The following is a 26,821-nucleotide window of genomic DNA, read 5'->3' on the forward strand; positions in this document are numbered from 1 at the left end:
CTTTGGGTAGCGGTTTTGATTCCCGTCGTCGCAACAAAATCAATTTAATTAATAATTGCATGGTATATAAAAATGAAATATCCGCTGATAAATGAAATTATAAGCGGAAAGGTGGTAAAACACGTATATGGTATCACAATGGGGTCTATAGCCTAAGTGTGTCCTTCGTGGACAGCCAATATAACCTAACCTAACCTAACCTGGATCCAACAAAATAGTTCTTGTCTTGTTTTTTGAACTCAAAAAACAATTCTTATATATTTGCAGTTGTATGTGTGTATTGAGTATATGTATCTAGATACAATGTCGTAGTATTGCACACTGTTGTCAAAAATAGTGCATGAATATAAGAGGATGTTTTTATGGACTTGACTATATAACGAGTGAACTACCTTAAAATGATTTTTCTCCAAAAATATCAATTTACATAATTTAAAAATTTTTAACAAACTATAGTAGTCAATGACCAATATTTGTATAGTTTTCAAAACAATTCCGATACAAATTTAATAAAAAATAAATAAATATACCAAACATTTTGTTTTTGTAAATATTTTTCTGAAAATATAGTTTTAAAAAATATTTTTGGTAAAAATAAAATACATCCTGTTTTTTTTGTAGTAACAATCATATAAAAATGATTGTTATATCAATTTTTTGAATGGTTTTTACAAACTTGATGCGAAAGTAAATATGATATTAGCCATGTCTAGTCCTTATGGCGTCTGGTATATTTGAGTCATTAAGTTACAATAAACCCACCACTGAAAAATACTAATTTATATTGGATTTGAACTCTGTGAGTGGATAATAATCATTTTTAATAGCGAAAATTTTTTTTATAAAACTTTCAAGAATTTTACGGAAAAAATATTTAAACATTTATATATTTTATATTTGATTCTGAATGACGATGTTTTTATAATTTTATTTTTCAAACTGTAATAAAATTAAATTAAGTTTTCGAACTTTTTTTTTGATGGGAATTTTAAAATGTTACAAGAGAATGAAATTGTTATTGGTCAAGTAAATGATTTTAAGCTTAACTAATCCAATCGTTATTCTATATTAAATTTTGAATAATCGATTTATGATATAGATATTGCAAAAGATGCCATAATATTGAAATTGTTATTTTTGTGGTACGGGAGCTGATAACGTTTTCGAGAGTTTAAATTTAACCCGTCAGCATTGGCGTTATGAGTATTTTATTCACGCTCGATTAAAAACATAAATAGCTTTTATTTTTCAAATGGTACATATATGTAATTGAAACTTTTTCTACCTTCATATAATTTTATCTATTTTCGAATTATTTCGAGCTTTAAAAATTCGATGATTAATTATTTTTAACCGACTTCAAACAAAAAGGAGAAGGTAATCAATTCGACTGTATTTTTTGTATGTGTGTTACCTCAGAACTTTTGACTGGGTGAACCAATTTTGATAATTCTGTATCTATTTGAAAGCTGATGCTTTCAATGTGGTGCCACTTCATTTTGGTCCAGTTCTGACACCGGCATCCATGAGAAACCTATTTTTGAAGTCGGTGTCAGCCAAGTTAATATAGCAAACTGTTCTGTCAGAGTTGTTTCCTTGACTGACACCGACTCCAAAAATAACAATAATTTTAACTACATTATATTATCGTTATTTTTTTACTTTTTAGTGCATATTAATTTGTTTTGGAAAAGTTTATCTTTTGAAGTCGGCTTTCTTTTTGTTAAAAGTTTTTTTTATTATGATAAAAATATATTTTAATTACTAATATGGCTCCAAAATCAGGATATGTACATGTTTTTATTGATTGATATCCGGTATATGATAGATTCTCGTTTGGAATGCCGCGGGGTATTCAGAGTAAAATTCCATTTATTAAAGAAGGAAGGTAATATGGTAATAAAAACAATATGACATTTCTGCATACAGAATAATTTTTCATCGGAAAATTTATCATTTTGTATTTTCCGTTCGTCTGTTGTCATCAATTTTCTCCATTTTTACTATACATACATATACTACGATATTTTTTGAAATGTAATTTTGTAGTTTTCCAACTAGTGTAGTTTTTTTTTTAATCAGCACAAAAGTCAACCTGGGAAATGTTTTATATTAGGTATATATCCCATTCATGTATGTATATGTATGTTCGAATTATCGTCGACCCATGAAATACGATCCTGTCCGATTGATGACATTTGTGGTATCTTTTTGTTACCTTAGGAATGTGACTCACTAATGCGGTTTATAGACGTTCTATATTTTTGTATCATCAAGATAGATCTAGTTTATTTCCGAATCTTTAGTTTGTAAAACATTCGAAATGGAGATTACGAAAAATCTGTCCATTATCAAAGATCCCGTCGATTTGATTTTTGTTAACATTGATTTATCTTCAAGCGCAGATCCAAATATTTTTTTGAAAATGAAAGGAAAAATTTTGAAAAATTTTATATATATGGTAATTCTGGTCCAAAAAATACAAAAATTATGTTCATTTAACGATTGGATGAACATCGGGACATCGACTGAAAAAATTTGCTGAATATCATTTCTTGTGTAGATTTAAATAATTTAACTCCGAAATTATTCACTCTATCCTCAAAGTGACTCCATTTTTGTATTTTCTGGATCAAATTTACTTTAGACAAGTTAAAACAAACAATTGATTGAGTTAGTTATTGAAATACCATGTATAGACAGTGATGATTACGCAATCGTTTGTTTTTTTACATCATGTTAGTAAAGAAAGATAGCCACTCTTAGATAGCCACAGTCGTGTATATATAACACGACTGTGCAGTCACAATTTTCGCCCTCACGTGTATACAGTGATGTCTACGGGAAAATGTTTCAAACAAAAGTTGCTTATTTTTTTGATAAGGAACATTTTTTATATTTAAATTTATGTTCTATCTCTAACGGCTTACAACTGGCTGGGCGGCAAGCATCCTGAACACTTAGGCCTGGCAGTGTATCGCGACTACAGTAGGAGCTGTCACAGTGGTGACGAGGAGGAGACAATGTCTCATCTTCTTTGTCACTGCCCAGCTCTTGTCATGAGGAGATGGACTTACTTGAGCCAGCCTCTCTTTGACGACCTCTCCGACCTAAAGTCAGTCGACGTCAAAGTCCTCCTGCTGTTCTTAAACATCTTCAAATGGTTCATGGAGTAATGGCCGGGGATGGGCCAATCCTTTTACGGTATCACAACGGACCCTATGGTCTAAGTGTGTCCCATCCCAGGAAAGCCACTCTAACCTTACCTAACCTAACGGCTTACAAGATGGTTGCGACGGTAAATTAAGTAATTTTGATCCCTAAAATACAAAAATATGGTTCATTTAACGACTCGGAGAATAATTTATATGACATCGCATATAATAATTTTCTTGATTCAAAATTTTAAACACGTATAAAAACATAGAACGTGTATGAACCCCTTTAAAAGTTCGTGATTTTCTAATAAAATATTATATTATCCATGTGAATGAAGTGAAGTTTTTCCTTACCAACAACAGATAGATGCATTGAATGTCCTATGGGAGGCGTTGTACTAACTTGACATTCATAAATTCCAGAATCACGACGTTGTGGATATCGAACTTGTAGTATCCATTCTTCTGTCTGTGGATTATGTATACATGAGAAACGTTGATCTGATGTGTATGTGGAACGGCCAACAGTTAATAAATGAATATCACGATGTCGTACCCATGATATCTGAAACCAAGAGATAGATAGATATACGAGTTAGTATGAGAACAATTTTAAAACTTATTTAATGTAATTTTCGTAAGAGGATCATATGTAAATTTTTAAATTTTTCATTGGTAACGTGAAGTCATTTATATTATTAAGTGCTTCATAATAAACGAATCTATAAAAATGTTTGAAATTGGCTTTATTAAGGAGTTGTTTCCAAAAAATCATGCCTTCTTAGGATCTTTAAATCATGTTCATTCTCATTAATGTCTTTTATCAGCAAGTAAATTTTTAATGCCACATGCCATTAAAGTTTGCGTTTTTAACATATAAATTCAAAAAATTACCCTTCCAATCGCCAAATAATCGCGATTTTTGAATTGTTTGGGTCAAATTTATCTTATAAACTGAGTTTTATTCCGAGGCAACAAATTGTTTTCGATTTTTTCGAATTTTTCTAAGAGGTACCCCTTGAAAAAATTGCAAAAAATCGATACAAATTTATCTTCTACATTTTAGATAAAACTCTGTATATAAGGTAATTTTGACCCAAAAATACAAAAATCGGTTTCATTTAACGATTGGTCGAATATTTTTCGAGATAATGCCGGAAATTGATCCGAAATTTCGTTTTTTTCGAAAATAACTCGGCCAATCGCCAAACAAACTCGATTTTTGAATTTTTTAGGTCAAAATTACCTTATAAACTGAGTTTCATCAAATTCCGAAACAAATAATTTTTTACGATTTTTTCGATTTTTTCTAATACCGCTTAAGAAAAGGTACCAGAAAGAAATAATCAAAAAAAAACGTCGTATTTGCATTTAAAAAACTGAAAAAAGCCTCAACACACACCTCACCAATATTCAATCGTCCTGTAACGACTAGACACCTATTTAATTTAATCATAAAACGAAGATTTCGAGATTATTGTTTTACCGTATGTCGGAAAATGTAATCATCCTATATATTACTTTATTAAACTTCACTCATCGTATTTCCTGTTACAACTTAAGTAATGAGGAAGTGGTTACAACTTTTCATTCTTAAACATGAACCAACAATTTTTTAATGGGAAAATTCCATTCTATTTCAAACGAAATAGGAAATAATAGTTTAGTTTAGTTTAACTTTTTTTGTACAGACTGTTTCAGAATGTGAGAAATTCAAATTAGCTTTAATATATCTGTATTTTAAATCTAAAAGTGTAGAAATTTTCCAACAAATCCTGCTGTTTTAAATAATGATAGCTTAAATCAAACTTTTTCGAGTTGATAATGAAATACAGTTAATAATAAAAAATTAAGAGCCTAAATGGCCGAGCGGTCTAAGGCGTTTGCCTTTGACTGTTTGTCCATTTAGACTTGGGTTGCGGGTTCGAATCCAGGCAGCGGCAGTATGAACAATTTAAATTAATGGGAGTGCAGAATTGATCATTTTATCGTTGCTTGGATAAGAACGAAGTAACCGACTCCACCCACATCAAATTGTCATTGTAAATATGTTTGTAATTAAAATAAATAAAGATTAACAAATAATGATGTGGGTGGCCTCTGATATAGGCGTATATGTCGGAGAAACGGAGGTTAAACCCCATTATTATTATAATAATAAAAAATTTGATCGGAACTCTAACTTTTCTCTTTTTTAAACCGAATTATCGATGTATTCGCGAGGTCGAAGATTGAGACAAATGAAATTTACAAAATTTAAAAATCCCGACAAATTTTTCAGGTAGAGAACCTTCAATTCGAATTTGAAACATATGTAAGAACTGATTTTCGGGGAAACAACTCAAAGTTCGCACTTGAAATATAGTTAAGAACACTCTCCATTAAATCAGTTCATCCGTTTAGGCGCTATGATGCCACAGACAGACACATACTCATAGCGGTCAAACACCCTTGTTTTTATATCGGGGATTAAAAATTGGAAGCTATTGGGGGTGGCCTTTGCTAAACCAGTGGCCTCATAATGGCTCTTATTATTAACACATAATTTATTATTCATAAATTTGGATAAAAACCCTCCCAAACTGCATTGTATTCTGATCGGGTCAATAGCCGGGTCTTAGAAATTATTATCTTATTTTTTTGTCATAAAGAATTTTTAATTTTTTACACTCGAGCATGATTTAAAGTAATTGTCAGATACCGTTTGCGTCGCCAATAATTAAGTAAGAATTAAGCACCGATATACACATAAAGCTTTTCTTCTCTAAACTTTTATTTTACACTAGAAATAAAAAAAGTCAGTTGTCCATTATTCTTGTAACATATTGTAACGTGTCCTTTTTTGTAAGAATTACAAACACATTGTATTAGTGAACAGCTCAGAACTGAAAGTAAATACAAATAATGGTTTTTACTTGAAGTTAAAATCCCTCTATATAGACGCTCGGTATATGTACGCTTCTTTAACTAAAATAGCATGCAAGTCAATTCTAAAAAATACAATTGGAAATGTGATTAAATGTATGTGATTTTCACTTCCATGATATGCTTGCTATAAAAAAAACTTACAACGCTTTGCTTCTTCCTTGCTTCTAGTTTTTATAGAAAAAGCTGTTAGACACAAAGCATTACATAATAGCTTGTACTAGCAAAAGCCATAAGAAATAAATGAAAAAAGTGCAAAATTCATTCGCACTAAAAACAAATTTATTTATCCGTCTTCTATGGGATATCTGTGTATCTTTTTCTATTCATTGTAGATATTCCAGACATACCTACTTCGGTCTTGTTAACATCGTGGTTGAAAGTTATCTTTTTCTTCCCGATAAGTTATTCTGTCTAAATCCTAAATTGTATCACTGCCAACCGTTGTGTAAAAGAAATTCAGCAGATTGTGAAAGCGAAAGAGATTGAAATTGATTACTCCGGAATATTGTATCAGATTTTAGGTTAGAAAATATCTTTACAATCGTCAAATGGGAACCCGATTTTTACATTTTTTGAGCTATTAGGATTAAAATTTTTTTCCAAATTTTTTTAATTTTCTTAAGGACCAAAAAAATCTTGTTTTTTCAGGAAAATTTTTAATTCGCGTATATGCATTCTCATTAATTTCCTTTATTAGCAGGAAAAATTTTTAATACCCTTTACGGTGTTAAATTGATAGATTTGGGCTATTAAAGTTTGCGTTTATCTGTTAAAAGGTAAATTTTTGTAAAAAACTAATATTCATGAGTTAAAAGCACAAGCATTTTCTTATAAAGAGAATTATACCAAGCGGAACTGTTCTAATCAATTGGATTGCTTTTGCCTTATTGGCTAGTCGAAACATAGAATTTTATTTTCAATTAAGTTATTTCATTAATTCTAATATGATGTTTCTTTTGATAACAGCGTTAGTTTAACTTAAAGAACTATCTGAAATTTAATTATATGAGTATTTCTTTTACTTGATTTAAATTTTATAAATTTTTGCTTTGTCTTTTTTGAATCGCTCATTGGAGCATATCAATATACATCCACATACAACAAGTGAAACTGGTTTTTCCATAAAATACATTCAAAGTGATAAAAGTGCATACATTTGTGTGTTATTTCTAATTTTCTCTAAATCTTTAGGCATTAATATACACCGAAAAATTTTATTATTATTTTCTAACTTCTGACAGAAGTCTCAACTATGATCATACATTCACTTTTTGAGAAACTACCTTGGGGTTTGAAAATCGAGAAAATAATTTTTTTTCGGAATTTGATGAACTTTAAACTCAGAAAGTACAAAAATCGGTATCTTTTAACGATTAGGTGAATAGTTTTTAAGATATTACCCAAAATTTGGTACGAAAACCTTTAACATTGGGGTTAAATGACCTCGATTTTGTTGTTTTATTGTCTCGAAGACACCAATATTTGGTTGATTTTGTAATTGAACGACAGGCTTTGAGGTATCAACTGAGGAAATTGCTCAGAAATCACACACCTCGTGTGATTTTCTCTATATCTCAGAAACTTTTAATCCAATCATGAAAAGGGAAAATTTTTGTTTCGATGTGAAAGAAAAATTTCAATAAAATCAGCAAGTTCTTGTTCTGACGTTTAAAAATCATTCCCTACCACGGTTAGTTCAATTTCGTACAGAATAGTAAGATGAGAAATCATTTAAACGATGTTAATTTAAACGCATTCGTTACCTTATTTTGTGTTCAGGTAATAATAACAAGGTTTTATTTTTGTGTGTTATTCAATAGGTGTAGGTTGGAATTTGTTATCAGTTAAGCCTAGAGTCAAGCGTAGAATTTGGCAATCATTTAAGAACGATTGGAAATTCAAGAGGCTGCTATCGAAATCGTGTCTAAAAAGTTTGATCAATACGAAAATTTGCATAACCACGAGATTCTCCTAAGAGTTTGTAAATGTAAACAAATTTCAAGTGCTTATTCCATTTGAAATTTTGAAAAAAAAGAGATTTAAAATAAGCGTTAGAGAATCTCTCTAAGCAATCGTTCTGAAAGGTTTTTAAAGTAAGATTTCGTCCAAGACATCTTGGAAGTTGTAATTTTTAATTTGTCGGGTAACGAATATTTCGTTATTTCCTATTCAATTATTTTTTCTATTCAAGTATTTTCTTATTTGAATATCGTTTTAAGAAGAACCCGTTTAAGAAAATTTTAATACTTTTAAGAGATAAGATTTTAATAGGTATACAAATTTGTAGCCATTCTTTTAATAATTACACTTGATCCTAGACATAAATAACACTTGGTCCTAGATTAAAACTAAGTAGGTTGAAATCTGTATCTATTACCTACTTGATTTGACCCATTTACCTACTATATATACCTTGTATACCTTGAAAAGGTGGAGTTTGTTCGCTTTTCATTCGCTTCATTTGATTATTACCCTCCCCTTGTTCGGATTAACTTTGTTCTACATAAATTGTCCAGATTAGTCATGATCGAATAAATGTCTAATTTTATGTTTGAATAGTTTCTTAATTTTTATAATGGTCTTAATAAAAAATTATTAGATGTGATAATGTAAAGTGATTACAAAAGGATTTCATTCACAGGATGTACGGGATGAAAAAACTATTACGGTATTTGTATTCAAACTTTTATCGAACACATTAAAAAAAGTAGATACTGTATAGTTAGTTGTAAGAAGAAAATCTTTAGGTACTTGCTATACTTTAATTTTTAAGTAGTCAAATAATTATTATCTTGATAAAGGAATTGATTGCTTATTAGAGCAGGCGCTAGATAGAGTTGAGTGTGCAAAAATCGAGCACCGCATTTTATCAATTGATTCTTTTTCAGAAAAACTTAAAGATTAATATTCCGGATTTTACCAGAAACCTTATTGGTATAATTATTGTACATCCTCCCACCCTTTCACAGAAACAATCAAATGTCAATTTCTTTGAACCAGGGTTTTTGGGTAATTTTACGTTAAAAAGGCTCTTAGTGATTTTTTCTATATAGGTTCACCGCTTTTGAGTTATTAACAGTTTAATGTTTGGAAAAACTCCAGAAAGGTTATTTTCAAAGCTAAGAAATTAATGCAAATAAATTTAATTTTTGAGGCTTTCAAGTGAACTTTTCCTTGTCCAAAAACGTGGACAATGTCGCTAAAAGTAATAGCTTTTTTCGCTACAAGTAATGTCGCTAGAAGCAATCTATAATTCCTCTTCAAAACTTTATAAAAGATATAAAATTTCGATTTAAGCCTCAATTTTCTAGATTAATTTTTTTAATTATACAAATACGTATGTCGACTACCGTGAAGTCATCATCAGTATGAATTAGTTAATCGTAATTTCTCTTATTGTGTGTGTTACTCATTGCTAATTTGGTGGCGGACTGCACATTGATAGTTTCATGAGCCTACAATTTATACTGTTCTTAGTATCTGTGAAATTGTGATGACAGTAACTTTAGTCAACCAGCTTCGATCAGGTGACTAGTGCTTGGCCAATGGGCATGATCCTTTTGGGACAGTTAATTGATTTTTAGTTTTAATTTAGATTTTTAAAAATTTTTATTTTAAATATCAAAATCAGGTGATGAAATTGGGCAAGTGTTAGTCATCTGATCGAAGTTGATTGGCTGACGTCGCTGGCTTACTTGCAAATATATTTTTTTTTACGAATCAAGCAATTAATTTTCGAGGAATTCATATACCAAATATCAAACTTGCAAAATTTCGACGTTCAGCTGCACTTCCTACATTAGTACTCTTATACGAGTGACGCTATCATTTGATATAAAAAAAAGGATTTAACGACTTATACGACGTGTACAAAACGTGCCATGATGTCGAAATCCTCCAGAGATCAAGATAGAATAAAAATATTAATAAGTAAATATTTAAAGTTTTTTCAAATAATTAGTTCGTTTCAATACGGAAGTAGCGCACACAGTTTAACTTCGAATCAAATTTTTTTTTCATTTTATTTAAAAAAAAAAAGGAATATTCTCTAATCTAAGATAATCCTTAAAGAATCATTTCTAAGAATAAAACAATACCGACATTTTTACTTTTGTACTAAAAAATAAAAAAAAAACTATACCGTAGGTATTATACTATTATAATATTATATAATATATACTTTATATTCTTAATAGAATAATATAAGAATCCTCTCCGAAAAAAAAAATCGAAACTTTTCTGTTGATAGGTGGATGGTCAAATTTATGGATCGAATTTTACTCAAATCAAGGCATAGAAAATGTAAAATTTCAGCGTCCATCGTATTAATTAATATTCAGATAAATTTTTCTGTAAAGATTCGGTTTTCTTAAAGGAATAAGAAATGGTGTTAGACAGCGGGCGTAATGTAATATCGCAATCATAAGCAGGCATGGATCTTCAGTCTATGGAATGACTAGATTATTAAAAGAACGGGATATTTTTCATTAAACTGTTTATTTATAACTTTTAACAGTATTGTTGCAAGTTACTATGGTTTCTTAATGTCTATGTAAGATCTATGGATTGGCTAGATCATTAAAAGGTCGGTCTATTTTTAATTAGACTGATTACGTAGTTTACGGTTGTCACATGGTAAAATATTTTTCTCATTCTCAAGGAGTCATTCATAAAATACGTCACACGTTAAGAGGCGGAAAGGGCGTCAGCAACATGTAGAAAGGGGCGGTCGGGTAATTTGTCAGCAAGTGCTATCGATGTCCATCCAGGTAAGGTTCAACGATTCCATAGACAGACAGGCAGACACACATACCGATCAAACTTATAACACCTCTTTTTTGATTATCACTAATCAAGGAATACAATTTTCTTAATCAGAAAGTTAAATCCTGTAGCTGTTAAAGGTTGTACCCGACACAACTTGTATTTTTTTCTGCACATATTATAGACAAAATTGAATCAGACTTGATCCCAGCTATTAAAATTATTTTTATGGTATTATTTCTAGAAGTAAGTCGAAATAAGCGTATTTAGTATTATTTTTTATTTTTTTTATTTCACTGTACAAAAGCGTATTAAGTTACATTCACTCTAAACTTCTATCATCTATTTTCTTTGCTTTCAATTTTTTTTTCTTTTTATTTTCGGTTGTAGTATAAATTAATATTTTAAATAGCTATTTTGTATTAAAATATTCTAAAAGTGTATATTTTCTGCTACATTTTTCAGGTTTTATTTTTTTTACTATATTTTTTTATGAATATTTTCTTTAGTTTTGCAGCGAAACAAGACAAAAATGCTTTCACGATAAGAAGAGTGCCTTGTAATTTTTGTGGAATTAGACAAAGATCTTCTTTTGATTTTGTTCCCCTCGGCGGACGAAAATATTCGATATTTTTTATCTTTTTATATGAAATATTTATCAAAGTATACTAATCAGTAATCATAGTCTCAAATTTGTTTTTTTTTTTTTGAGTGTTCTTAGCTATGTGCGAGATTAGTGTTCCGTACCCGAAATAACTAAAAAATTGGCGATGATCTTCACAATTGATTCAGTTTGGAAAAGGCATGGCATATAATTTTAACATTTAAATAATTACTATGGAAATAAATGGTCAAATAAACCTGGCTCAATTCCTTTTAAAAAGTGAAATGGTAAAATAATTAGGTAATTCAAAACAATAATTCAAAAGAACAAAGTCAACTCAAATATTTCAATTTCAATTAAAATATTTGCAAAAATTTGTCCCAAAAATGATAGCTCTCTAAGTATTCTTTTTATCTCATCTGATGTCCTTGACCATCACTTTGATATTGATTTCAGAAGGAGGGTTATTAGTTTAAAGTGTTCATCTGTGCGTCTGTGTGTTTCTCAGTGGCATCGTAGCCCCTAAACGGTCGAATCGACTCGATTGAGAACATTTTATAACTAAGTTTCCAAAAATCGGTTTACTAGGAATTAATCGCATTTGTCGGGGGGATTTTTTACGTTGGAAGTGGCCTTTATCAGAACCATCATTCGATTCCCAGAATCTGTTTTTTTTTTGAATGGTTTCGTTATCAAATATAAAATATGCAAGTGAAAGAATGTTATCATATTTCTTTAAAATGGTTGTATCTCGCTGCAAGACTAATAATATTTTTGTTATAAATGTTGTACATCATGTAATTTTTTCTACAAAATAATGTTTATTATAATTTTTCTGACATAATATCAGTCATTGTATAATAATGAATGGAAAAGTTTTTTTTTAATATATTATTTATTTTTTTGATTTTTTAATATTTTTTATAGAATTTTTCATTCTTCTTACTCAAGGTTGTGTAGATTTCATTCATTTAAAGGTTATTGTGTCACAGCTACTCAGAAATTTCGATCTTATTTTCTTAACTTTTTTTTAAATAAGATTTTACATTTCATAGAATATGTCATGTTTCCCCTACATAGAATAGGCCATATTTCCCTTACTACTGTGCTGCATTTATGTAATTCGCTTCGAATCTTTATGCAGAGTTAGCATCCAGCAACGCCGTACATATTTGCTGGTATAGGTGGGAGATACCAAGGAGCGTGACATCCATATTTTCACCTGTATTCACCAGTACCGCCCAAAACTTACCCCAAGGGGCTTAAACTTACTTTTACGTATAGGAAAATCTTTTACAACATGTTTCCAGGAAAGTCATTTGACCCGAAAAATTTCAGCATCGACTTTTGGTCTAAAATACCCTTTTTATCTATTCTTAAATGGATTTTTTTCTAGTTTTTAAGAGTAAAGCTGCACAAGCAAATTATATGGTGTCCGAATAAGAATTTTGGTAAGTTCACGTGCTTGTTTGTTAATTTTGGGTACTCGAAGGATTTTGTCCAGTTAAATTTTTTTATTTTTTGAATTTTTTTTATTATTTAATGTAATTAGAATAGATTAAAAAAACAGTGTAAAACAGTGTACATGTATAGACAGTGTTGATTACGGAATCGTTTGTTTTTTTACGTCTTGTAAGTAAAGAGAGATAGCCAGCCACACATACATGTCACACACACATGACTAATATTCCCATATAATACATACGATACAATATTCGAACCTAAATTGCGCCCTCACGAGTAAACAGTGATGTTTTCGAAAAAATGTTTTAAACAAAGGTTGTTTATTTTTTTTACATTTAAACTTTTGTTCTATCTCTAACGGTTTACAAGATGGGTTCTACGAACCCGAGATCCAATTGATCTTTGTTGCTCATTTACGAACTCTACCTGACTGTTTACGCCCTGAGCACGGTTTAAAAATTTCAGCTTGATATCTTTTTTCGTTTTTGAGTTATCGTGTTCACAGACGGACTGACGGACGGACAACTGGAAATGGACTAATTAGGTGATTTTATGAACACCTGTACCCAAATTTTGTTCGGAGCATCAATATTTTTAAGCGTTACAAACTTGGGGATAACTCAGTATAACTTGATATATATTACATATATACATGGTATAATAAAAGTAGTTTTTATTTTATTTAAAAAACCGAAAAGACTCCTTTAAACGTGTAAATTTACCACACGACTTTTATCATGAAACGGTAGCTGAATATTTCGAAGAAATAATATGGTATTTTGTTGCCTGACGTAACAAAATATTGAACGTATAGTAGGTATTTTATAAATTTAACTTCTAGGAAATTTTAATTGTGTACGCTACCAACAAGAAACCATTTAAAAGCACACAAAGAGACAATAATGATGATGGTGATGGCGTAATAAAATGAAATACCATTGAAAAATAATTATATTAAATTGTCTTTTGTTCTTGATGTACATTTAAATGTTGAGTTTAAATCTCCACCATTAAAAAGCTACTCTAGCTAGTTTTAGCTAGTAGCTTTAACTAAGACTTACTCTAAAAAGGCAATATAAATGTTTTTAATCAAATACAAATAATATCTAAGAATATTATTACTTAAACTAAACTACTAACTATTTACAGAACTAAAAAACTATTACCTTATACTAAGTACTTATATTTGATTAGCTTTATTATGATTACAGTAGTCATGAATGTCCAATGTCCATTATCAAAGTTTACCGTTATTAAAATTCAATTTCAATTTTTATACCCAACCTGTACATATAAAATATTACAAAATAGTAAGTAGCAATTAGAAATATTGATGATACGAACAAAATTTTGGTATAGATGTCTGTCTAGCCAACACGATAACTCTAAAACGAAACAATAGAGATAAAGTTTGAGTTTGTAAATGAGCAATAAAGGTCAAATGGATTTTGGGGGACCCAATTCTATTTTCTAAAACATTACTTGATGACTTTATAGGTTTCTGCATTACCGACCGACATTTAGTGTATAGTTTGTACACATATTATAAAATTTCCGCCTAATTGTCGCCCTCACGGGTAAAAAATGTTTCAAACAAAAGTTGTTTATTTTTTGATAAGGAACATTTTTTGCATTTAAACTTTTGTTCTCTCTCTAACGGTTTACAAGATGGATCCTACGGACCCAAGACCCAATTGACCTATGATGCTCATTTACGAACTCGACCTCACTTTTTACGTCCTGAGTACGCTGTAAAAATTTCAGCTCGATATCTTTTTTCGTTTTTGAGTTATCGTGTCCACAGACGGACGGACGGACGGACAACCGGAAATGGACTAATTAGGTGATTTTATGAACACCTATAGCAAAATTTTGTGCGTGGCATCAATATTTTTAAGCGTTACAAACTTGGAACTAAACTTAGTATACCTTGAATATTACATATATGCATGGTATACAAGTGGTCCGTATTAAAAAAGTAATACGTTTTTCGTAAAAATCGTTGTTAACCCGTTAGGGCACAAATTAGGGCACAAAAACAAACTTTTGGTGTCCATTTTCTCCAAAACTATAAAAGATAGAGAGTTGAAAATTTGCAGGTAGTTTCAATTAGTGTTCTTGTGAAGTAATCCCGAAATATGAAAAAAAATTCTAGAAAATATTTACGAAAAGTTTCGAAAACCAATGTGTTGGTTTTTTTAACTCTTCTAATCTATTAAAAATAATGCAAGAACTCATTTCTATACAGGATATTTCAACAATTAACTCAGTCAATTGTTTGTTTTCTCTTGTTATTCATTCTTTTTTGACGATACATACATTGAATAGAACATTTAACATAAGAACATAAAATAGGATAAGACAAAAAAGAAAGATTGAGATGTAGTTATTTTCTAAGAACTTTCCCAGGCTTTACATTTGTGAAAACCTAAGGAAAAATCATAGAAAATCATAGGTGGATTGTTGTCACCTGATTGTATGATAAAATGAGTACCGAATATCACTCATAAAGTGATTCAATTTAGATTTTGGAATAAAAGACGGTTGGGTAGTGGAAGATATTAATAAGGGTCAAATTTTATTGAATTTTACTACTTTTTACACGATTTTTTGTTTTCCTAACGATCTAAAATTCACCAGAAGTCCAGTTTACTCATGTATCAGACAAAAATTTTCCAAAAAATTATAAAAATTCATAAAAAAAAAAAAAATATTGTATTCCTTTTGGATGAAATGAGTCGATACATCCTCGAATAATACTCAAACCATTCAAAATAATTGAAAATTTGGTTATTAGAATGGACTACGTTTAACAACGAGGTAATATTATTTGAACGACATACCTGAGTATAGTATCATTTAAAAATGACTTCATACGGTAACTCGATAGGCCACGTTTTTTCCAGATAACTCTTGGACTATAAATGATACTTCTCTCTATAATATATGATTGTACCATTGATTTTTCAACAAGCTTTCAAACAAGTATCGATATCTATATATGTATAGATAAGAATAAAGATGAATTGAAATGAATATCCATTACAGATTTATTATAAGAATTTTGTGATTGAAAACTTTTTATTTATTTTACGCATCAAAAGACATTATTATTATAATGTTACTTTAATCTGTTCAAACTTTTTCGATTATAATTTTATCATTCTCTCTCAAGTAATGTAATGTAAGTTGTAACTGAGGACGGCTATCATTGCTTCTGTTTGCCGCCTACAGCCACCACAATATAATTAAATAATAAAAAAAAAAAAGATATAATACTGACGCCATTCGTTCCCTTCATGTGTATTGATTTATAGTTATTCAAATAAATACCACGATACTTGAAATAAAATTGTATATTAAGAAATTCTATTTAAAAAATACAATTAAAAAGACAAGTGAAAACAAACAATTGACTGAATACCATGCATAGTCAGTGTTGATTTCTTTATCACATTACACATACAAACATGTGACACATACATAACTGATAATCAAGTATAGTACATATTATAAAATTTCCGCCTAATTGGCGCCCTCACGGGTAAACAGTGATGTTTACGAAAAAATGTTTCAAACAAAAGTTGTTTAATTTTTGATAAGGAATATTTTTTACATTTAAACTTTTGTTCTATCTCTAACGGTTTACAAGATGGGTCTTACGGACCCAAGACCCAATTGACCTATGATGCTCATTTACGAACTCGAACTCACTTTTTACATCCTGAGTACGCTGTAAAAATTTCAGCTCGATGTCTTTTTTCGTTTTTGAGTTATCGTGTACACGGACGGACAACCGGAAATGGACTAATTAGGTGATTCTATGAACACCTATAGCAAAATTTTGTTCATAGCATCAATATTTTTAAGCGTTACAAACTTGGGACCAAACTTAGTATACCTTGCATATTACATACATGCAAGGTATAAAAATACAAAAATTACCACAAATTTGAAGAAAAAATTTCTCAATGCCACCAAACTTTTTGTAAACATTTCACAACAAATCACAACAAGCCCACTAAATAATTTGTTATGAAATGTTTACAAAAGCAGAACAAAATGATAGTTTAGATTTTCCCACGCTTTTCTCATGCCGTGCGTGTAAAATACGCCTTCAAAACTTAACATGGTATGTCTTGTACATTTAATTACTTATTAACTTCCCAGTATAGGAAGTTCTTGTAATGGGTTCAATTTTCGAAATCAAAATTCTCAACATATCTTTATGTTTCATGATTGGACCAAGTTCATGATTTCATGTTTGTGTGAGTTTCATTATTGTGTGTGTACGTACGTTCGTGGTCATTTTTCTTCGTCATTGATATCGCGCGAAGCGAACAAAATGTAAAAAAAACATTAAAAAAAGCATATTAACGGAACTTTGATTCGAAAAGAATTTGGTAACATTCGGTCGAGTAGTTTCGAGTCGTCGAGTTTTTTTTACAACTATTTATTATGCTGGGTTAAGTTACTCGTGTGGACCTAGTGAGTCGCATCAGACCCTACGGCTCAGAGCTTGTTTTCCAAACTTTGTATATTTTTTAATATATTAAAATCGCGTAGCAACTACCTTAAAATTAGAAGATAATTGAATAATAGAAAAAAAAATATTGTCAATATTTTAAATAAAAAGAAAATTTATTGCGTGTGACATGCTTTGCTTGCTTGTATAAACATCAACCTTAAGTATAATGAATGCGGCCTTTTATTTAACCAATATATTATTATTTATTATTGATTATAAATTTATACCAATATTAGGTATAGGTATACCTTAAAATAGAGGTACCTACCTACTAAACAGATTGAGTTTAGTTTTAGACTAGAGTTTGAATTATTAACAACGGTTATGTTTTATTAAGGTTAAATGTTATATGTTCCAATTACATGATGTTTGTACAAGAAAACGGAGCTTTAATGTACACGATATTTTATATTTACAATATATATATATATATATATATATATATATATATATATATATATATATATATATATATATAGGGTAATGTCTTGTACCTTGGGACACTAACTTCACTTTGTTCAATGATTTGATTGCTATATATGAGATAGTAACTTTAATATTCATATTATAAGCGAAGAAATAAAACTGAAAAAACAGTCTAATCCAGGAATCGACTCCTCATCAATAGATTTTTATAGGAGCTGGTGGAAAGTTTTTACAAAGTTATATTCATGCGTACTTGTGCTTTTTCGATTTACGCCCATACAGTGGAACAAAAGGACCCTTCCTGCGGACACAACATTCTCTGTATTTAACTTAAAAAATATTGGATTTTATATTTTGGTCAATTATCTCAGCATTTTTTCATCCTTCGAATTTTTACCTTACCACACCGTTTTAAAGGCCGTGAGTTTAGGGATTCGTACCTGGAACCACTAAAAAATAGGCGATGATACTGAAAATCGGTTCAATTGAAAAAATGCTAATGTATATAAAAAAAACTACTATAAAAGCCATCAACAAATTAGTAATTAATGCATATTATATTTGCTTATATGATGTCACATGATGTCACATCGGGTTGAAGGTTACGTGATACACAGATTAAAAATTACGACTTTTATTTTAATATAATAAAACAATAATGTGCTTTTATGACTCAAAATCAGAGTATTTAAGTATGTTTCAACATAAATTTTAATTTTACCAAATTTCATAATTTATTTTTCACTACCGAAAGTACCCTATTTCCGAAACAACCATTTGGTTATGATTTTTTCGATTTTCTTTGCTTGAAATGCACAATTTTGTACATTTTTGGCTAAAAATTTAAGGGTTTCTCAACCAGAGGTGAATGATAATACAGTACTCCCGCAACAGTGCAAATTTGTTAATAAATTACTTTCACAATTTCAATTACTTGGTTGCAGGTAAAAAAAGAAAAAATTCGCGGTTCAGTTTAGAGAAGCTTTAAGGAGAAAGGTAATTAAATAAATATTTTTGAAGTGCGAGTTTAGTATTCCGAGTGAGTAAATTATAATCCAAGGTATAAGACTCACTCCTGTACCTACATTTACACTATAATCTAAATACATTGTAGATAGTATGTTGTGAGAGTCAATCTATCTACAATTCTCTGAGTAAATTTACAATAAATTAATTTAATTTATAAAAGAAAAACAGGTACCTAAGTGAAAATTGTATCACGTAGCAAAGCGAACAGCTATTACGGAGACGTGAATGTAGGTGTAAAGTATTAAGATTTAAAATATGAAGTTAATTTATACAAATCAACACCATTCAAATGCAAAAATTATTTTATAGTGTTTTATTCATGAAAATTAAATTAAATTGAAAGTAATTTATTAACAAATTTGCTCTGTTGCACGAATACAGTATTATCATTCTCATCTTGTTAAGAAAACCTTAAATTTTTAGCCAAAAAACGAAAATGTACAAAATTATACATCTCGAGCAAAGAAAATCGTAAAAATCACAATCAAGTGGTTGTTTCGGAAATAGTGTACTTTCGGTAGTGAAAAATAAATTATGAAATTTGATAAAAAATATATTTATCTAGAAACATACTTAAATATTATGATTTTGAGTCATAAAGGCACATTTTTGTTTTATTATATTAAAATAAAAAGTCGAGCCGCCATGATGTGACATCATATAAGCACAAATAATATGCATTAATTACTAATTTTTTGATGGCTTTTTTAGAAGCTTTTATTGTAGGTATATTTTTTTGTGGCTTTTTATTATGAAAATAATCATTTTTAAGTACTTTTTCAAACATAGTAGAATGCTCTATTGTTGAATCGCCAACAGTCCCACCGAGTAGCCCGCCACCAAATTAGCAATGAGTTACATACACAAAAAGAGTAATTACGATTAGATAATTCACACTGATGATGACTACTTGGTAAGCGAAATACGTATTTATATAATACAAAAAATTGATCTAGGAAATTGATTCAAAAATCTGTGGCACGCCATTTTACTATTTAATGTCCGAAAAAAAATGATCGTAATAATAATACATTATTATTATGTTATCATCATAATAATAATCATTTTCATTATGCACATAATTTTAATTCAATCATTTTTATTATGTACATAATTTTGATTCAATCATTTATGGCACGCCATTTTACTATTTAATAGGCTAATTTTTATCGAGAAAAAAATTAATTAATTATTTTTTTTCAATCAGAAATTTTATATTTTATATTTTATATTTTATAAAATAAATCTTAGTAAAAGAGAGATTGATATAAGATAAGATGAGGAAAGAGAGATGAGAATTAAAATTATGATGATAACATAATAAAAATGTATTATTATTATGTATCATCATAATAATAATGTATTATTATTATGATGATACATAATAATAAATCAGTAAATTTTATTTGAATTAGATTAAAAAAATGATTGAATTAAAATTATGTACATAATGGAAATAGAGAATTAAAATTATGTACATAATAAAAATGATTGAATTAAAATTATGTACATAATGGAAATAGAGAATTAAAATTATGTACATAATGGAAATAGAGAATTAAAATTATGTATATAATAAAAATGATTGAATTAAAATTATGTACATAATGGAAATAGAGAATTAAAATTATGTACATAATAAAAATGATTGAATTAAAATTATGTACATAATGGAAATATATGGCACGCCGTTTTACTATTTAATATGAATTAAAATTACGTACATAATAAAAATGATTGAATTAAAATTATGTACATAATAAAAATGATTGAATTAAAATTATGTACATAATGAAAGTGATTATTATTATGATGATAACATAATAATAATGTATTATTATTACGATCATTTTTTTCGCACATTAAATAGTAAAATGGCGTGCCATAATCATTTTTATTATGTACATAATTTTAATTCAATCATTTTTATTATGTACAAAATTTTAATTCAATCATTTTTATTATGTACATAATTTTAATTATATCATTTTTATTATGTACATAATTTTAATTCAATCATTAATAGTAAAACGGCTTGCCAAGTCATTAAATAGTAAAACGGCGTGCCACAGATACTGTATATACGTATCTGTGGCACGCCGTTTTACTATTTAATGACTTGGCAAGCCGTTTTACTATTTAATCATATGTACATAATTTAAATTAAATCATTTTTTTTAATCTAATTCAAATAAAATTAACTGATTTATTATTATGTATCATCATAATAATAATACATTTTTATTATGATGATAACATAATAAAAATGTATTATTATTATGTATCATCATAATAATAATACATTATTATGATGATGATACATAATAATAATACATTTTTATTATATTATCATCATAATTTTAATTCTCATCTCTCTTTTCTCATCTTATCTTATATCAATCTCTCTTTTACTAAGATTTATTTTACAAAATAAAAAATATAAAATTTCTTAATGAAAAAAAATAATTAATTAATTTTTTTCTCGATAAAAATTAGCCTATTAAATAGTAAAATGGCGTGCCATAAAAATCTAAAATTTAGAGCTATCTATGTATTCAAATTTCAATAAACTTGAAATAATTTGGAGTAAAATAAAAAAATGCGAATTTTGTCATGAAAATCGATATATGTATGGGTGTAAAAAAATATTCTAAGAAACTTTTTCTAATAGTTTTATTAGAAGGCAACGCAAGAAAAATATTAAGAATCGGTCCGGAGTTTATAGTTCTGATTTCGGTTAAGTATCTTAAAAAATATGACTCATCACCGTGAGTCATATTCCTATAAATCGATATTCCTATAAGTAAAGAAAATATGAGATTGCTTTCATCTTAAGGACGTTCAATCGTCAACGATATTAGTAGAGAAATTAAAAACAATATGATAAAACGATAGTTTAAATGATTTTCTATGATTTAAAACAGGAAAAATATCCTGTTATCGAATTAATTTCATTAAATTTTAAGTTTAAAAAGTGACTAAAAGTAAGGTTTAACATGAGACTAAATGGAAAATATAAATCGATATTTTTCAAAAATTATATCGATAACCATACTTGAAACTTTTACCAGTTAACTATTATTTAAACTTTTAATAGAATTTCAAAAAAAATTTCTATTTTCTACTAATTTAAAATTCTTTAAAATTTACATACTGTTTCCCTATGAACGCACATAGCAAAACAGGTACACGCATGAACGTCCTTAAATGCGACACACTGTATACAAACTGAGTTATTTATAACGTTTAGATAAAACGTTAAAAACAACTAAAGGTCGAAGTCATAGACAACTTTGATAAAGATTAACTCGAAAAAATACGGTATCATAAAGTATAATATAAGAATAATAATAATGTATCTAATCTTCGTTTCAAGTTTCTTTTACTTTCATCATTTTATCTTGATGTGTTTAATTCATTTATTTAGAAGAAAAAAACGTTACTAGTGAGCAAACAACATCACTTTGAATGAGATCTGTCAGTAGATATATGTATCAAATATTTATAAAAGTAAATTATATATTTGAAAGAAATATTTATCTGTTTTAATTGTTTTTGATTCTTTAGAAAGAAAAGTAATAAAAAATTAAATGATATTCGATATCATTGGAAATCAAGTGGATAATGTTAATAATTTCTTAAATTTGTATTATTTTTGTAATAAGAATACCTAATTTCAATCCTTTAAATTTCATTAGATATTCGTAATTAAAACTTTTCTTTTTAAGTTTAGCTCAAAAAGAAAGCAGGGAGTATCTGTAGGACGGGTTGTAATGACGGCATCAAATCATTTTTTCAATAAAGCAAGTTAATGAAAGACTTCGAAAATAGATAAAATTAAATGACGAAAGAAAAAGTTTCAGCCACATATACTATTTGAAAAACAAAAGTAATTCATGTTTTAAATCTAGCGTGAGAAAAATGGTCATAACGCGAGTGCAGACGGATTAAATTTGTGAATCTCACAAAAATAGCCATTACTTAGAAAAATTTGGTGGCAAAAAATTAGTGATTCTTTTGACCTAATAATTACCTAATAATATCAATTAATTTTCGCCTCTCTTAATTCGAAAATAACTTAATAAAAGAGTAAAGAAATTTTGGCACAATCATTTTAGAAAACACATTTTATTATTTATTTTTAAAAAAAAATTTGTTGTTTATGTTTTTCTGGTTGAATTATTCAATTTGAGAATTAATTCAAATATTCAAATGTGATCTGTAGCTGTTGTTCATACAGATTGGCTTCCATGTAAAAAAATTGCCATATTATTTAACTTATAAGACTGCAGCATCGATTTTTAATTCAATGGGACGTCAGCCTCATACTGGTTGGCGATATTACAATTCTTCTGGTGATAGCCCTATTTAATACTTTAATATTACTTATGCCAACATAGATACTATAGTATCAGTCTCTATACCATACCAGCATTGTAGTAAACGGCATACATTTCTTACCGTTTATACGTATAATTAAAGGAATTTATATGGATACCAAGACACAGGAATATTTCAAATAATTGTGAAGTCGGCAAGGTAGCTAGAAATGGCACAGTCTGGTGGACACAAACATCACTAGGCATCCAGTAGTTTTCTTTGCGAAGTGCAAATTGCTCCTCAATGAGGAAATCTAAAGATAGGCCAATCTTAAATGGAGAGAGGAACGTACTTGTGGTACTGCAAGACAGATATGGTCGAAAAACAATCGTAGGGGCTCCAAAGATCTTATATCGCTTCAAATTGTTTCGGCTATTAGAAGATACTGGCTAGGTGGAAGGTCCGTTGAAGGGCTTGGGCTACCAATGCACCACGATTATAGGAGCTGTCACAGTTGGGAGGGGGGCGATGTCTCATTTTTTCTGTGACTGTCCATGTCGCAGAGAAGATGACGAAAAGGGCTGAAGGGCAGACTCAGCTGAGTCACCTCTACGATCTTTGATGACCTCTACGATCTGAAGTCCGTTGACATCAAAGCACTCTTGTTGTTCTTAAACAGCTGACCAAAACATTTTTTCGGTATCATAATTCGGTATCATAACTCGATATCACTCTCCAACCAAACCTATCTTAAATATACAGAGAATTTTTAAAACTTTTTCTCGGAAAGTAGACATAATTAAGGACTCTAGCTTCAGACTTGTCAGAATCTGAAAAAGCGAGAAACAAATATTGAACTTTTTTTTCTAGTGCCAGCACGGAGAATTGATTGCGGGATTGAATCAAAAGCCCTGGCATAATTTTATACATTTCGAACCACTCTATAAACTCCTAACAAATACTGTATCTGTGTGAATATTACGCTACAATAAACTGTAAAGTCCATCAAAAAACAGAACATAATGGACATATCATGTTTGTAATATGATTAAAAAACACAAACAAATCTACTCTCGTGTATGTTTTTATTTCTCTCACAGCGAAATTCGAGGAAAAAAAAAACCACTAAATATTTTATGTCATCAGAATATTTAAAAAAGTGTTAATTTATTACAAATATTTTCTATATCGGATTATTCCATGTTTAGATTCCGTATGATGTTTTTATTTGTGTTATTTTACGGAATATGTTGTTTATCACATTACACATTTTATTTGTGAATTGTGTCAAAAATTATTTTAATTTGAAAAAACTTACACCTGAATTATTAAAATTCGAAGCATATAAAATCTCACTACAAAATAACGGGTTAGTATTAATTTAAATGTACGATTCTTATATCGTGCAATAGAAATCGTACCATAGGCTAGGTTAGATTATATTGACGGTTTACGAAGGACACACTTAGGCTATAAAAGCCCATTAAAAAAATTGTACCATAAAAGTTAAAAGACCCCGCAATATTAGATGGCTTTCATTGAAAATTTTTCTAACCCACCCTAAAATGTTCTTTGGATCATTCTGATCAAAAGCTCTGAAGGCCACAAAATTTTTTAACGAGTAATTTCCAAAAACGGGCCATCAAAGCTATATCACTAGGTAAATGGTTTTCTGTGAAACTTTTTCAACCTTCTGCGGATCGTTCTTATCAAAAGCTCTGACGGCCACAAAATTAGTTTCACAGAAAGCCATTTTCCAAATCATATACTTAAAGTATAATATATTCGTAGCTTTGATCGGCCGAAGCTCGAAAACTACTCGTTAAAAATTTTTGTGGCCGTAAGAGCTTTTGATCAGAACGAACTAAAGAACATTTAAGGGTGGGTTAGAAAAAGTTTGACAGAAAACAAATTTTCTCTCTGATATTGCTGGGCCCTTGCAAAATTGCAAAATTTTCGTGTGATATAGAAAGCTTTTAGCTTCGTTTGTACATTTCACTCACACCGAGATTTTTTAAACCGATTCCCAGAAAATTAAAAAATTTTTTTGTATACCTAATCGTTTGAAAACCATATTTTCTCGGAAATTTCGATCAAATATATATTATTTATTTAAGGATGTTTGAGCATGACAGCAATGTCTAATTTAAAGGCTCAAATTTTTTTTATAGATAGAATTTTGCTCAAAGAATATGTGGTTAAAATTTTAGCTTAGGTATCCAAGAAAATCATTGAAAATCTTTATAAAATACATTGCTCTTATGGAAATCTCAAAAAACGGCATATTTTGAAAGTTTTTGATAAATTTGGAAGGAATGAAAACAAATTAAAAAAAATTTTTTTTAATGAAGTAAACATATTAGCAATGATATAGAAAAGAAAAAAACCAAGTGTCTCCGTCCATATAAAGGATTGACTAGCAGGGTAGATTTAGGGTTGAGATTATTTTTATCTTATTTTCAACTTTGATGATGAATTTTATAATAATTTCATGAATGTAAACGAAAAATATGAGTAAAATTTTTCGGTATCTGTTTTGGTTTTCGTAATATCGAAAGCCCAATAATTTAAAAAAAATTTCCAATTTTCAATGTTTTGAAAATTACAGCAGATATCGAAAAATTTTATTCTTACTTTTCATCTCTTATCGTCCAGTTTAGTATAATTCACTATCAAAATTGAAAAAATATATTCACTAGAAAAATTACTTGATCATACACCATCATCCATATATCCTTAATAATTTTAATTTTATTTCACCATAATGCATTTTCACTTCCAAACAAAATATTGTCAGTGAGTGAGTGACACACGGTACCTAAATACAAAATAATTTTTTTGCAACAACAAAAATTTTATGCTAAATTTTCATCAATGTACTTTATTCTGTTACATTTAGAGTAAAAAAGAGTATTATGTACATATTTTAATTTAATTCGATGAATTTATATGTTACTGTGTCCCATTTGTGTGAAACTAGTCATGTAACAAGGATTATTTATTTGAACGCTAACTAACGATAACGATGATCGATAATATTATCATATATAGATGTATGTATGTATTTAGTTGATCATATACTCAAACATTTTGACATTATCGTTACTGATTGGTCCTTAACAACAATAATAATGCAGATTTTATATATGCAGTATTATGATGCATTAAGTTCCTAGATGTACGATATTATTTATATTGAGTGTTTCCCTTCTCATACATACAAACTATTTTCAAGTACAGGGTTGTTCAGTAAGGTTATCACTTGATGGTAATAAGTTATTTTAATTTATATATTACTCGTATATTATGTTCTCAAAATACATGTTTCCCCTATTTAAGTAACAGAATATTTTTTTAATTCCCCGACTAAAAACAGGGATGTAATTGGATACTATGCCCCTTCCTTTAAAATGGTAACATTTTCTTGGACACTATATCTTCCATTTATATGGTAACACTTTATTGATTTACTCAGTATTAGATCTTGAGGAGGTGCTAATTTTCTCGCTTATCTTTGGATCCTTAATCTAACTCAGCCAACAAAAAAAGTATCCCAACATTTTAAGTAGTTTTTGGATGATTTTTGGAAACCTACAAAAT

The 26,821-nt window shown here is 29.0% G+C and overlaps 1 protein-coding gene across 1 annotated transcript in view; it reads right to left on the reverse strand.

Annotated features, from left to right (window-relative positions):
* Positions 1–26,821, reverse strand: part of LOC123299333 (zwei Ig domain protein zig-8-like) — a 150,461-nt gene that overhangs the window by 30,779 nt on the left and 92,861 nt on the right. Inside the window, exon 2 of the mRNA XM_044881701.1 lies at positions 3,513–3,723. Coding sequence (XP_044737636.1) covers positions 3,513–3,723 — 211 coding nt within the window. The remainder of the gene's footprint in view (positions 1–3,512; positions 3,724–26,821) is intronic.

This window comes from Chrysoperla carnea, chromosome 4, assembly GCF_905475395.1.
Source record: "Chrysoperla carnea chromosome 4, inChrCarn1.1, whole genome shotgun sequence".
In the NCBI taxonomy this organism is placed as follows: domain Eukaryota; kingdom Metazoa; phylum Arthropoda; class Insecta; order Neuroptera; family Chrysopidae; genus Chrysoperla; species Chrysoperla carnea.